Raw genomic sequence first — 14,537 nt, forward strand, 5'->3', positions numbered from 1 at the left:
CTCGCTGATTCACCAAAAACTGGGTAAATAATTATCTTGTTTTTATTAATCTTTCCTGTATGCATGCATAGCTCACATTTATTTCAATGTTTAATATTAGAAGTGTTTCAGATCTTTATTTAGAAGTTTGATGGTGTTTTTGTGACTAAAAATATGCCACAGGAACTTAACTCTTACTTATATCAACTTAAACTTACAGTAAATTGGTTTCATTATATGTCATTTCACCTAAAGTCACAATTTCCAAGAACATATCAACAACATTTAGTGAGGACTTATTATACAGCCATACAATAAAATACTTAGTAGCCATTAAAAAGGGTGCAACAGGTCTATATCCATTGACACAGAAAGATGTCTACGCAGTTGAATGAAAAAAAGCAAGAACAGTATCTATGATTCCTACACACATATATAAATCTTCATATACCATGTATAGATATATACACTCACAGAAAAAAGTCTGGAAAGATATATATGTTAAACTTTTAAAACTGGTTATCTTTGGAAAATGGTAATGACAAAGGCTTTCACTTTCTATTTTATTCATTTCTGTATCGTAAAATTGAATGTATTACTTTTATAATCATAAAAAACAAATTATTTCTAAAAATACAATAACACAAAAAGAATTTTAAAAGAAAATAAAAGACCTTAAACCAAGTAGAAACCCTTGATAGTGGTAAGTATAATCTTCCATATAGACACAAAGTATGGCTATATTTTAATATGATAACTATGAGAATAAAATATTTATTGAAAAAAAGTAAGATTCTTACAATTCAGATTAATCTGCTAAAAGAACAGTATGTGATGAGATCTAGACTAAATCAGATTGAACCATCACATAAATCAGCCCTAACTAAACACTATAATAGTTAAATACCGTATCTAGATTAACATTCATTTTCTATCTAAAGACATGATTGTTTTTTCTCAAATGGTACTTACAGTTCTCTACAATTTCATCAAAAACTGCACCACTTTTTTGTTCAAACTGGAAAAGCAAAAAAGGAAAGAGAAAAGTAACATTACCATCATATCTTCTATCATACGTTCTTTTGGTACCCCTCCCTATTCCCCAGGGAGCTGTAATTTTCAACCCAAATTACATAAGTGCACAATATAAACAAAAACATTGCCAAATAGAGTAAAATAAAATTTAGGATGAACCAAAGTAGTTCTCAGACCAAAGCCCCAAACCAAAAACTAAGAGATAAATCACATCCTCTCACTATAAACAACTACTTATTTTTTTAATCATTCATGTCACAAAAGAGACGATCATATATATATTTTAATAACAGTAAACACAGCTAACACTTCATAAGAACTTACTAACACCGAGAACTGACTATGTAAAACTTCCCATCAAAACTGAACAAAAAAATTAACAGCTTTTTCTCTTAAGCTAAAGCCAGAAACATGCTGCTCTTAAGTTGAAAGTGAGGCCTGTTACAGGGATGGTTCCTACTGAGTACGTTAGTGCCTAAGACAAAAGTAAAGCCATGTCGGAGGTAATTTCAGATCTTTAAACACACAGGGAAAAGAAAGCAAAGCACCGGTAACTCCACCAAAGAACTAAAGAAAATGGCACACTTCACTTTGAGTCTCTGAAGGCCTCCTTACTTTGGAGGTTCCTGCTTCCCTGCCTGTTACTCACCAATGAGGCAAGAACACAAGAAATGCTGCTTCTTGATAAACCTTGCCTACTATAAGAAGCCAGAATCAGCCACCCCATTCAAGGGAGAAACTTTCAGGAAAAAAGAACTACCTAGCTACCTACATAACTGTAGAGGAAACACAACAGCTAGCTATAGTAATCAGTAGTATCTGATATTCATAAATATTAACAGAAAATAAAAGATCCCAGGTTTCCAAAAGAAACCTATGTGAAACAGAAAGTTCAAGGTAAACAAACAGAACCACCACTCCAGAAGGAAACAAGTAACTTATAAAAAAGCAACTTCTTGGCTGGGCCCAGTGGCTCACACCTGTAATCCCAGCACTTTGGGAGGCTGAGGGGGGCGGATCACAAGGTCAGGAGATAGAGACCATCCTGGCCAACATGGTGAAACTTCGTCTCTAGACAAAAAGTTGGAAAAGATAATTTATGTGACATGGAGGATTGAAGCACTAAGTCTAACAACAATATCAAAGGTACCCCCAAAGAAGAAAATAATGGTGAAGGGGATAACAGAAAAAAATTTCCCTGAACTGAAGATATAAATACCATATCTGAGATGGAATGGACCCACTAAATACCAAAGAAATAACGAAAAAAAAAGATACATCCTGGTAAAATATATCAGAATTCCAAAAGAAAACAAAAGGAGCAATTTTTTTAAATGATAGTGCAGGTAATTTATAAACACATTTAACTTGAAATTCAACTATGTAAACATTGGAAAGTAAAGGAAAGCAAACAAATAGTGAAGGTCACTCCACCTACCATTCCAGTCAATGAGCTAGGCTCTAGAATGAAAGGGAAATGGGAAATGAAAAATGTCACTCTGGGTCAGGCGTGGTGACTCACGCCTGTAATCCCAGCACTTTGGGAGGCCGAGACAGGTGATCATGAGGTCAGGAAATCGAGACCATCCTGGCTAATACGGTGAAACCCCGACTCTACTAAAAATACAAAAAAAATTAGCCGGACATGGTGGTGGGCGCCTGTAGTCCCCAGATACTCAGGAGGCTGAGGCAGGAGAATGGTGTGAACCTGGGAGACGGAGCTTGCAGTGAGCTGAGATCGTGCCACTGCACTCCAGCCTGGGTGACAGAGCGAAAAAAAAAAAAAAAAGAAAAATGTCACTCTGTAAGCCAAAGAATGAAAGCATCTGCCTACACTGAGAGGAATCCCATTGTTTAATAGCACTGTTTGTTTTTGAACAATACTGTCCCAAGGCCCGATGCTATTATTCCTTCTCATCTTATACAATATTTCTCATGATTCTCTATTCCCCTAGAGCTACTGCTCATTTTTCTCTTCCCCTTGACAGGAGAACTCTTCAAAAGAGTTGTCTAGCTGGGTGCAGTGGCTCACGCCTGTAATCCCAGCACTCTGGGAGGCCGAGGTGGGCGGATCACCTGAGGTCAGGAGTTCAAGACCAGCCTGGCCAACATGGCAAAAACCCATCTCTACTGAAAATACAAAAATTAGCTGGGCATGGTGGCGGGCACCTGTAATCCCAGCTACTTGGGAGGCTGCGAGGCAGAAGAATCACTTGAACTCAGGAGGTGGAGGTTGCAGGGAGCTGAGATTGTGTCACTGCACTCCAGCCTAGGGGACAAAGCAAGATTCCATCTCAAAAACAAAAACAAAAACAATAACAAAACAAAACAAAAAAGCCAGGCTTGGTGGCTCATGCTGTAATCATAGCACTTTGGGAGGCCAAGGCAGGTGGATCACGAGGTCAGGAGTTCAAGACCAGCCTGGCCAACATGGTGAAACCCCATCTCTACTAAAGATACAAAAAAATTAGCTGGGCATGGTGGGACACACCTGTAATCCCAGCTACTTGGGAGGATGAGGCAGGAGAATCGCTTGAACCTGGGAGGCAGAGGTTACAATGAGCCGAGATCGCGCCATTGCACTCCAGCCTGGGCAACAGGGCAAGACTACATCTCAAAAAACAAAACAAAAACAAAAACAAAAGTTGTCTATACATGCTGCCTACGACACCTGTCTCCTGAACTCACTTCAGTAAGGCTTTTGCCCGCACTAATTCTACTGAAACTTTTCTTGTCAAGGTCATAAGCGACCTCCACACTGCTAAACCCAATGATCTATTCTCACTCCTAAACGAAAAAAGAGAACTAGAAGATGACAACCATTTAAGGTGAAAAAATTTGGATCACAATCACTACTTCACATCAACATTAATCCCAGATAAGTTAAAAATAAACTGAAAAAAAATAAAAGCCCTAGAACATAGAAAAGTCTTTTAACCAGAAAAAGAAATCTTCATGAAAAAGATTTTAAAGTTTGACTATATTTTTAAAAAACTGTTTGGAAAAGCTTAAAGGTAATCTGAGTGAAAAAGTTGTAGTAGTAGTATAATAATGGTTAATATTCTATGTATAAAGCAATCTTGGACTCAATTAAAGAGTACTATCCTAATAGAAAGTGATCAAAGAACATAACCAAGCACTAAACATTCAATCTTACCCAAAATCAAAATTGAGATACCATTTTCTCTCAGACTGGTAAAGATACAAAATGAAGAGAGACATAGAAACGTCCCTGTTTTTAAAAAACCCAATCGTATATCTTGGAAAATTATCTTTATACAGAGATCTACTTCATTCTTTCCAGTGGCTGCATAGTCTCTTATTATATTGTACTGATGAACATTTTAAGGTTGCCTCCTGCTTTTTTTTTACAAATGTAATATTGCAGTTGTCATCTGTATATATACGATATGGCTTAGGTATGTGAGTATATCTGTAGGATCAATTTCTAGAAGTGGTATCACTAGGTTAAAAAAGATCACTAGGTTAAAAAAATTAAATATTTAATTTTTTTTAATTTAATTCCTCCCAACTAAGCTTCATGAGTTGCTGGGATTACAGGAACACACCACCATGCCCAGTTTATGACACTTTTTTTCCAAGTACTTTATATGATTTAATCCAATTTAATCTCCCAAAAATCTCATAAGGTAGGTAGTGTTAACACCTCTATTTTATAGGTGAAGAAATGGAAGTACTGAGAGGTTAAGAGGAAGGACACACACACACACACACACAGAGCTCTGAAAGTCTCCCAAGAAAAATGTCCAAACTTCTGTGGATATATATGACTCTCCAAAATCTAGCCCTAACTTCCTCTATAGCTTCATCTTTTCCTGTCTTCACGTTCCCATTACATCCCCATCCTGTAAGCAAATGCTCCAGCCATTATAAATAACCTATAGCTGCTCACCCAACCTTTCAGGTAGTTTCAAGCATCTGGGCCATTGTGCACAGTGCTTAAGCTTTTCCAGTCTTAATTCAGTAGTAAACATATACTCAGCTTCAAGCTAAAGCTGCAACTCCTCTATGGTACCATAATCTCACACACAACCCAAACACACCCAACTTCCCGAACAAAGTAGAATTCACAGCTCTTTCCTAGTGATACTACGACCAATGTGACTATGTAACAACTATAATAACTTTACTCCCAAGTTGGGAATGCTATAAGGAATCAAGTACCCATACAGGTTTCTGAAGCTGTATGAGGTCATATCCCATTCTTTTTGTAGACCAACCTGCTGACAGATAACAGGGGTTATACAAACCTTGAGTTTTAATCCAACTTTGGAGACTAAACACAAAATCAATAAAAAGGAACGCTTTATATAAAGACCTTTAGAATAATGTTAAAAATTAAAAACAAAAAACAATCTAGTTAGTTTCTTTCAATAGAACCTAAATGAAATCAAGATTCTACAAAGGATTAGAAATCCTACACTTCTCAAAGCCAGGGCAGGCAAAAGTGCACCCTGAACAAAAAAACAAATAAAAGATTATTTTTCTCCTATAACAGTCTCGCAACACAGAACATTTCAGTGACCAGATATGTGGGACTTTTTCGTCACACACCAAATATCTAGCAGACACCAACTGTGTGTCCTATAATTCACTTCAATTCTGACACTATCTACCTAGAATTAAGAGTAAGATCCCACAGGTTGAAGGCTCAGTCCAACAAGGCTGCCTCCCACTTCAGATACCAATCACAAGCCCCAGCCTGTGACTTGACCTTGTAACTGGCCAGCTATATAACTTGGAGTGCGCACAATCCCCACCTCAGGTTCAATTAATTTGCTAAAGCAGCTCATGGATCTCAGGGGAACACATTTACTGGTTTATTATAAAGGATACTACAAAGAATACAGGTGAACAACCTGATGAAAGAGCTGCATAGGATGATATATGCTGGGGAGACGCATGGAGTTCCCGTGTCTTCTCTGGGCATGCCACCTTTCCAGCACCTCTACGTGGTTCAGCAATCCAGAAGTTTTCTGAACCTTGCCTTGGGGTTTTTATGGAGGCTTCATTATGTAGCCATGATTGAGTAAATCATTGGCACTGCTGCTCAACTCAATGTTTAGCCCTCTAGTCATGTCTTGGTATTTTTGGTGACCAGCCCCATGCTGAAGCTATGGAAAGGCCTGGCCCTAAGCCCAAGTCACTCATTAGTACACAATCCACACTTATCACTTCAGAGATTCCAACAGTTTTAGGAGCTGTGTGCCAGGAACCTGGGGCAGAGACCAAATATGTATTTCCTGTTATATCACAGTATCACACTAGCCTAAAGAGATTTTTATTTGTTCTGTATTTAGTAGCCTAGCACCTACAACACTGCCTAAAATATAACAAAAACTCAGTCTTTGCTGAATAAAAGAATCACTTCTATTAGTTAATAAGTAGTTTGAAACTTGTTTATTTAAAAAACTTAACCATAGAGTGTACTTTAAATTTTCCAAAACTCCCAAAGTTTCCACTGAACTTTCAAATAATTTGTATACTTTCAACAGACCACTCCAAATCAAATGTCCAATCCCATTCCTATTCCTTCAACCGCCACAATGAGTAATGTTAGTCTTTCCCTGCTGCTACTCTGATTTGGATGTCCCTTAGTTTTTCAAATGTATTAATCCTGATGATTTTTACAATCATTTTTTTCAAGTTTCTCAATGTGAGAAATTTGTTTCGGAAAAATTTTTTTGAGACGAGTCTTGCTCTGTTGCCCAGGCTGGAATGTAGTAACGTGATCACAGCTCACTGCAGCCTCAAACTCCTGAGCTCAAGGGATCCTCCCACCTCAACTCCCGAGTAGCTGGAACTAGAGGTGTGCACAACCACGCCCAGCTAATTTTTTAAAATTTTCTGTAGAGAAAATTTTTTAACATTTTCTGGGTATTGCTATATTGCCCAGGCTGGTCTTGAACTCCTGGCCTCGTGATCTTCCCACCTCAGCATCCCAAAGTGCTGGGAATGCAAGCATGAGCCACCACACCCAGAGATATTATATTTTTTACACAGGCAGCTACCACGCAGAAATATAAAAACGACTATGCAAGCTGAAACCATGCAAAGCAATCTTAATGATCAAAGAGAAAAATTAAAATTGTTCCATGATCTTTTTTTGTCAAAACACTTGAAACGTTAAAAACTCTGTCAGTTTGGCCAGGCATGGTGGCTCACACCTGTAATCCCAGCATTTTGGGAGGCTGAGGCGGAGTGATCACCTGAGGTCGTGAGTTCGAGACCAGCCTGACCAACATGGAGAAACCCTGTCTCTACTAAAAATACAAAATTAGCTGGCCATGGTGGCCCATGCCTGTAATCCCAGCTACTCAGGAGGCAGGAGAATCACTTGAACCCGGGAGGCGGAGGTTGTGGTGAGCCAACATCATGCCACTGCACTCCAACCTGGGCAACAAGAGCGAAACTCTGTCTCAAAAACAAAAACAAAAACACTTTGTCAGTTTAAATGTGTAGGGAAATGAAAAAATATTGTATAACTAATATTTGCTTACTATGTTATAATTTAAAATGTGAGAATCAAAGGGTTTTATTTATTTGTAAAAAATCTACCAGCAGTATGGCTGGGCACAGTGGTACATGCCTGTAATCCCAGCACTTTGGTATGCCAAGGCAGGCGGATGACTTGAGGTCAGGAGTTCAAGACCGGACAGGCCAAGATAGTAAAACCCTGTCTCTACTAAAAATACAAAAATTAGCCAGGCGTGGTGGCACATGCCTGTAATCCCAGCTATTTGGAAGGCTGAGGCAGAAGAATCACTTGAACCTGGGAGACAGAGGTTGCAGTGAGCCGAGATTATGCCACTGTACTCCAGTCTGGGTGACAGAGCGAGACTTCGCCTCAAATTAAAAAACAAAAAAACAAAAAACCCTACCAGGAGTACACAGTGCCTGCCTTTGTCTTTTCCTATGTAACTTGTGATACAGAATAAGCAACTTTTCCATGCCTTAACAAATTGTCAGCCAGGCACAGTGGCTCACACCTATAATCCCTGCCAAGGTGGGTGGATCACCTGAGGTCAGGAGTTCAAGACTAGCCTGGCCAACATGGTGAAACCCTGTTTCTACTAAAAATACAAAAATTAGCCAGGCATGGTGGCACGTGCCTGTAGTCACAGCTACTCGGGAGGCTGAGGCAGGAGAATCACCTGAACCTGGGAGGCAGAGGTTGCAGTGAGCCAAGGTTGTGCAACTGTACTCCAGCCTGGGAGATAGAGTGAGACTCCGTCTCAAAAAAAAAAAAATTGCCATAATCTCTTCTAAATTTGAATTGGCTTCCAAAATTATACCCTTTGCTCTTTCAATCTTGTGAGTATCTCAACAAGTTGTGTTACTGTGAAATTTGTACCAGTATCACTTCCACTATGACCATTTGTCTTTTTGTTACAACATTTTCCTCATTTATGTTTGTAAGTTTGTCTTCACTGAATTCTTCAGGTGACGTATCTACACACTCCCCTTTATAGCCACTTGGAGATCCTATGTCTTTCATCACATAAGTTAATGATGGGCTGCATTCCAAAAAAGACCCATCCCATCAACATGTTAAATAGCTGATGATCACAATTACCTGCCTTAAGTAATCTCTGGAATCTGGGCACAAATTTCACAGCAGCATCCCTATCTGTTCTAGCATCTTTACCAGAAAACTTGTCAATAATCCATGACCATTCTGAAATGATGAAACCAGCCTTTACTGGCAACAAGAAGTCCTTCGGTTGGCTTGTAATTAGTTTTCTTTCAGTGCAACAACTAACTTCAATGATTCAGCCTGAATGCTAGCCAAATTGACTAGGGTCTGTTCTTAATACAATTTATTTAAATTACGTGATAAAGCTATCTATCTATTTATTTATTTATTTTTTGAGACAGAGTTTCACTCTTGTTGCCCAGGCTGGAGGGCAATGGCGCAATCTCAGCTTACTGCAGCCTCCACCTCCCGGGTTCAAGCGATTCTCTTGGCTCAGACTCCCGAGTAGTTGGGATTACAGGTGCTGCCTTCACACCTGGTTAATTTTTTGTGTTTTTAGCAGAGACAGGGTTTCACCATGTTGGCCAAGCTGGTCTCGAACTCCTGACCTCAGGAGATCCGCCCACCTCAGCCTCCCAAAGTGCTGGGTTTACAGACGTGAGCCACCAATTGAATTTTTTCAATATAGTTCATACTGTAACTACATGGAGGCCTAGCTCTTGTCCTGTCTTCACTTACCTGTCACCGTTTTTGAATCTTCTAATCACATCTAATTTTTCAGTTCCTGTGTTATCACTTTTGATTCCTTTTCTGAACTTTCATCTTTTTTTGCAAATTCTCTCCTCTTGAGTATCCATTTTTATAAAATGTCACATAAGTTTATAATTGGAAGACAAGGATGCAACACAACTACACACTTTGCTATCTGTGTATGGATGCAGAGTGACAAACTCCAACACAGACTCTGAAAGAAGTGATGGGATTAGTCACTGTTCATGACAGACATCTGCTAATTACATAGTGATTTGTTAACACAAGAGCTAGCACTGAAGTTTATACTTTATGCAATTGCTCATAGTTAATATACCATGGTAAATGAAATATGAACTGTGTTGTTAGAGAACTGGCATTTAAACCTTGGCAACTGAAATTCAAGCATATCAGAACAAAATAAAAGTGAGGACTAATTTACTATTACACATTTGCTACCAAATATACAGTAGGTCTTGAGAAAGACCACTAATTTCTATACTGCAATATTCTAGTCACTGTTCTGCTACTAACAAACAAAGCTTAAGAGAGAAACTTAACTCCTCTGGGACTCGATTTCTTCAACCCATATAATGAATATATAATAAAGTTGGGCTACATAATCCTAAAAACTCTCTCCAAACGTTCAAATTTAATGCTCACAATTCACTCTCAAGCTAGGCATAAACTAAAAACTCGAATTATTATTATATAATGGACACTGAATACTTGTTAAGAAAACTATAAAAAGTAGGTCTAATTCTGTCTCCATAAAGTATTTCTTTTTAATTAAATGACTTTAAAAAAAAATAATAATTTTTTTTTTTTTTCCAGACAGGGACTCACTCTGTCACCCACGCCAGAGTGCAGTGGCATGATCTTTGCTCACCGCAGCCTTGAACTCCTGGGTGCCAGCAATCCTTCCGTCTCAGCTTCCTGAGTAGTTGGGACTACAGGTACATCCAGTGAATTTTTTTCTTTGTTTTTCTGTAGAGACAGGGTCTCACTGTTGCCAATTCTGGTCCCAAACCTCCAGGCTAAAGCGATCCTCCCAACTCAGCCTCCCAAAGTGCTAGGGTTACAGGGGTGAGCCTGACTTTTTAAGACATTAACAATTCTTCCTTTAAAAAAGAAGCAAATACATCTTCTTTTCGCATTTTTATTCATTTCAAAATTTATGTAAAGTTAATTAAACAAAATGATTAGTTCCCAGAAACTACACTGACATAAACTAAAAACAGGCTTAGTTTCTCCATCAAAAAAAGACTGGCTAACTGTCAACTTGCTGTAGGTACACTTATTGTCTGTAATACACATTTCATGTGCTGGTAGTAATTTTTTTTTAGTAGAACTTTTTTTAAAGGTTATATAAAACAAAAACCAAAGTTCTACGTAGAAGCAATGGAGTTAAGTTGCATTTTAGAACTCAAATTGGATAAAATAAAGCAACTGAATTACTTTCAAGTTCAGAAAAAAACTTAACAAGCCAGCTACTAAAAATGTTCTATTGAAGTTTTGCAAAACATATCTTTTGAGTGTTAAATTTACATTATATATTTTAATGAAAAAACTTGTTTGAATAGCTACAATAACCTGATAAACATAAAATAGTCAAAATGTATCACTGAATATAGAGAATAGAGCCCATTACTGAGAAAATAGCTTTAAAAAAAAAAAAAGGCCATCATCTTAAAATTACTTTTGGTTTTTTTGTTTTTGTTTTTGTTTTTTTTTGAGATGGAGTCTTGCTTTTGTCACCCATGGAGTACAATGGCATGCTCTCGGCTCACTGCAACCTCTGCCTCCTGGGTTAAAGCAATTATCCTGCCTCAGCCTTCCAAGTAGCTGGGATTACAGATGCGCACCACCACACCTGGCTAATTTTTGTATTTTTAATAGAGACAGGGTTTCACTATGTTGGCCAGGCTGGTCTTGAACTCCTGACCTCAGGTGATATGCCCGCCTCGGCCTCCCAAAGCGCTAGGATTAGGCATGAGCCACCGTGCCCAGCCAAAATTATTTTTTAATGACTTCTTTTCACAAAAGTTAAGGATAGAAATCAAACTACCTCAGCAAAAAAAAAAAAAAAAAAAAATCATTTTTGAATAGTTAATGTCTCCCTTTCAATCTGCAAGTGTAAAATACTATATTTACTCTTAAAAGTAAACTGGGGCCGGGTGCAGTGGCTCACACCTGTAATCCCAGCACTTTGGGAGGCTGAGGAGAGTGGATCACTTGAGGTCAGGAGTTCAAGACCAGCCTGGCCAACATGGTGAAACCCCGTCTCTACTAAAAATACAAAAATTAGCTGGGTGTGGTGGCGTGTGCCTGTAACCCCAGCTACTCAGGAGGCTGAGGCAGGAGAATCGCTGGAACCTGGGAGGGGGAGGTTGCAGTGAGCTGAGATTGCACCACTGCACTCCAGCCTGGGAGACAGAGCAAGACTCCGTCTCAAAAAAAAAAAAGTAAACTTTTTTTTTTTTGAGGGAAAAGAAAAATAAACTATAGTTTTTGTCATTAAGTTTACTAGTCCAAAATAATGTACAGAATTGTTTACTAAGTTTGAAGAATCAGGAATATTTATGATAAAATCCATGGCATTCCTCAAAGAAACTATTTTCATTGCTTCCTAAAGTCTATAGCAAACATGATGTAAATTATAAAACTTATAACTAAAACGACAAATAAAAGTTTTCTCAATTATTTAAGGTAAAAATAAAAACCTTGGACTGCTTCTCTTCAATTAGTGATACCTAAAGTTAAACAGAGGTGTGAGTTTTCAGGAACTAAGAGTATGTGAATGACCTCTAGTCAACAAATGGTTGCTAGGCTGTATTTTAAATTTAGGCCCAGTTAGCCACTTGGGATCCAACTTGAAAGACTGGCCCTTTCAGGCTCACATTTGTTCACATTGATCATATTACATACGCCTTTAAAATATAATAAACATTTTTAACATAAATTTTTAAAATAAAAATTCCAATAATAAAGGCTTCATTTTAGCCAATACACACAACCTTTACAATCTCCCAACCTCTAAGACAGTCACTGCAAATAAAAGTGACAGAGGCCAGGTGAGGTGGCTCACACCTGTAATCTCAGCACTTTGGGAGGCCGAGCTGGGTGGATCACCTGAGCTCAGGAGTTTGAGACCAACCTGGGCAACCTGGTGAAAACCCATCTTTACTAAAATACAAAAAATTAGCCGGGTGTGGCGGCGCCCGCCTGCAGTCCCAGCTACTCAGGAGGCTGAGGCACGAGAATCATTTGAGCCCAGGAGGTGGAGGTTGCAGTGAGCTGAGATCATGCTACTACACTCCAGCTTGGGCTACAGAGTGAGACTCTGTCTCAAAAAAAAAAAAAGAAAAAGAAAAAGAAAAAGTGACAGATAAAAGTTTACCTTTAAAATACTTAAGACAGGCTGGGTGCAGTGGCTCACGCCTGTAATCCCAACACTTTGGGAGGCCAAGGCAGGGAGATCACTTGAGGTCAGGAGTTCGAGACCTGCCTGGCCAACATGGTGAAATCCCGTATCTAATAATAATAAAAATGTTAGCCGGGCCCGGGCACGGTGGCTCACGCCTGTAATCCCAGCACTTTGGGAGGCTGAAGCGGGTGGATCGCCTGAGGTCAGGAGTTCCAGACCAGCCTGGGCAACATGGTGATACCCTGTCTCTACCAAAAACACAAAAATTAGCCAGCTGTGGTGGCATGCGCCTCTAGTCCCAGCTACTCGGGAGGCTGGGGCAGGAGAATCACTTGAACTCAGGAGGCAGACGTTACAGTGAGCTAAGATCGTGCCACTGCACTCCAATCTGGGTGACAGAGCGAGACTCCATCTCCAAAAACAATAATAATAATAAAAGAAATTAGCCAGGTATGGTGGCAAACACCTGTAATCCCAGCTACTCGGAAAGCTGAGGCACAAGAATCACTTGAACCCGGGAGGCGGAGGTTGCAGTCAGCCAAGATTGTGCCACTGCACTCCAGCCTGGGCAACAGAGTGAGACTCTGTCTCAAAAAAGGAAGGAAGGGAGGGAGGGAGGGAAAGAAGGGAAAGAAAGAAAGAAATAAAGAAGGGAAAGAAGAGAAAGAAAGAAGGAAAGAAAAAGAAAAGAAAGAAAAAAAGATAGACATTTGCTGCCACATAATTTAAAGAATAAAAAAAGTACTTTAAAATCCCACTGCAGGGAAATGGTTAATTTATTAAGACAGATTATACACGAAATTCTACGCAGACTTTAAAAAGAATAAGGTAGAGAGTTCTGGAGATGGATGGTGTTAATAGTAGCACAACAATGCGAATGTACTTAATGCCACTGAATTACACACCTAAAAATGGTTAAATGGAAGATTTTATGTTATGTATATTTTATCACAATAAAGGTATAAAAAGGTATATTATTTATGGCATCAGAGTTCCAGAAGCAGAGGAGAAAGACTGCAGAGCAGAAAAAAATATCTGAAGAAATAATGGCTGAAAACTTCCCAAATTTGATGAAAGACAGATACATATCTGCAGATTCAAGAAGCTAAGCAAACATCAAACAGGAAAACCCAAAGATATATACACCAAGACACTCATAATCAAACTGCCAAAACCTAAACAACAACAACAACAACAACAATCTTTGAACAGTCAGAGACAAAAAACACATTACTTATAACTACAGACTTTCCATCAGAAACCATGGATGCCAAAAGAAAGAAAAACAGGCAGGGTATGGTGGCTCATGACTGTAATGCCAGCACTTTGGGAGGCCAAGATGGGAGGATCGCTTGAGCCCAAAGTTTGAGGCTCCAGTGAGCTAGGATCACCACTGAACTCCAGCCTGGGTGACGAGTGAGACCTCGTCTCGAAAAAAAAGGAAAAATAAAAAGAAAGGCTCTTCATACAAAAGTGAAATAATATCAGAAGAAAATGTAGAAAATTGAGAATGAAGAGCAACAGAAATAATAAATATCTGAATAAATATAACTATTTCTATATATAGACTATTGTTTTATTTTTCACTTCTTTAACCTATGTTTAACAGTGGAGTGTAAAAATTATTATATTATAGGGTTTTCAATATATACATATATGGCAGCTACAACATAAAAGGGAGAGTAAAACAGCCCTCCAAATTCATTGTCTAGATCTCACTTGAAGTGACTTTTTTTTTTGAGACACAGTCTCCCTCTCTCACCCAGACTAGGGTACAGTGGTACGCTCATGGCTCAGTGCTGGGATTACAGAATGAGCCACCACACCAGACCTGAAGTGATAAAATAC

General features: G+C 38.8%; 1 protein-coding gene across 8 annotated transcripts in view; it reads right to left on the reverse strand.

Moving 5' to 3' along the window:
• Positions 1 to 14,537, reverse strand: part of ZMYM4 (zinc finger MYM-type containing 4) — a 156,247-nt gene that overhangs the window by 97,880 nt on the left and 43,830 nt on the right. For 7 of the 8 annotated variants that reach the window (XM_024248608.3, XM_002811070.5, XM_063713428.1 and 4 more), the window contains one exon: positions 952 to 997. The exons of the other annotated variant lie outside the window; for it this stretch is intronic. In XM_024248608.3, the coding sequence (XP_024104376.1) occupies positions 952 to 997 (46 nt within the window). The remainder of the gene's footprint in view (positions 1 to 951; positions 998 to 14,537) is intronic. 8 annotated transcript variants of the gene reach the window in all.

This window comes from Pongo abelii, chromosome 1, assembly GCF_028885655.2.
Source record: "Pongo abelii isolate AG06213 chromosome 1, NHGRI_mPonAbe1-v2.0_pri, whole genome shotgun sequence".
Taxonomy (NCBI): Eukaryota; Metazoa; Chordata; class Mammalia; order Primates; family Hominidae; genus Pongo; species Pongo abelii.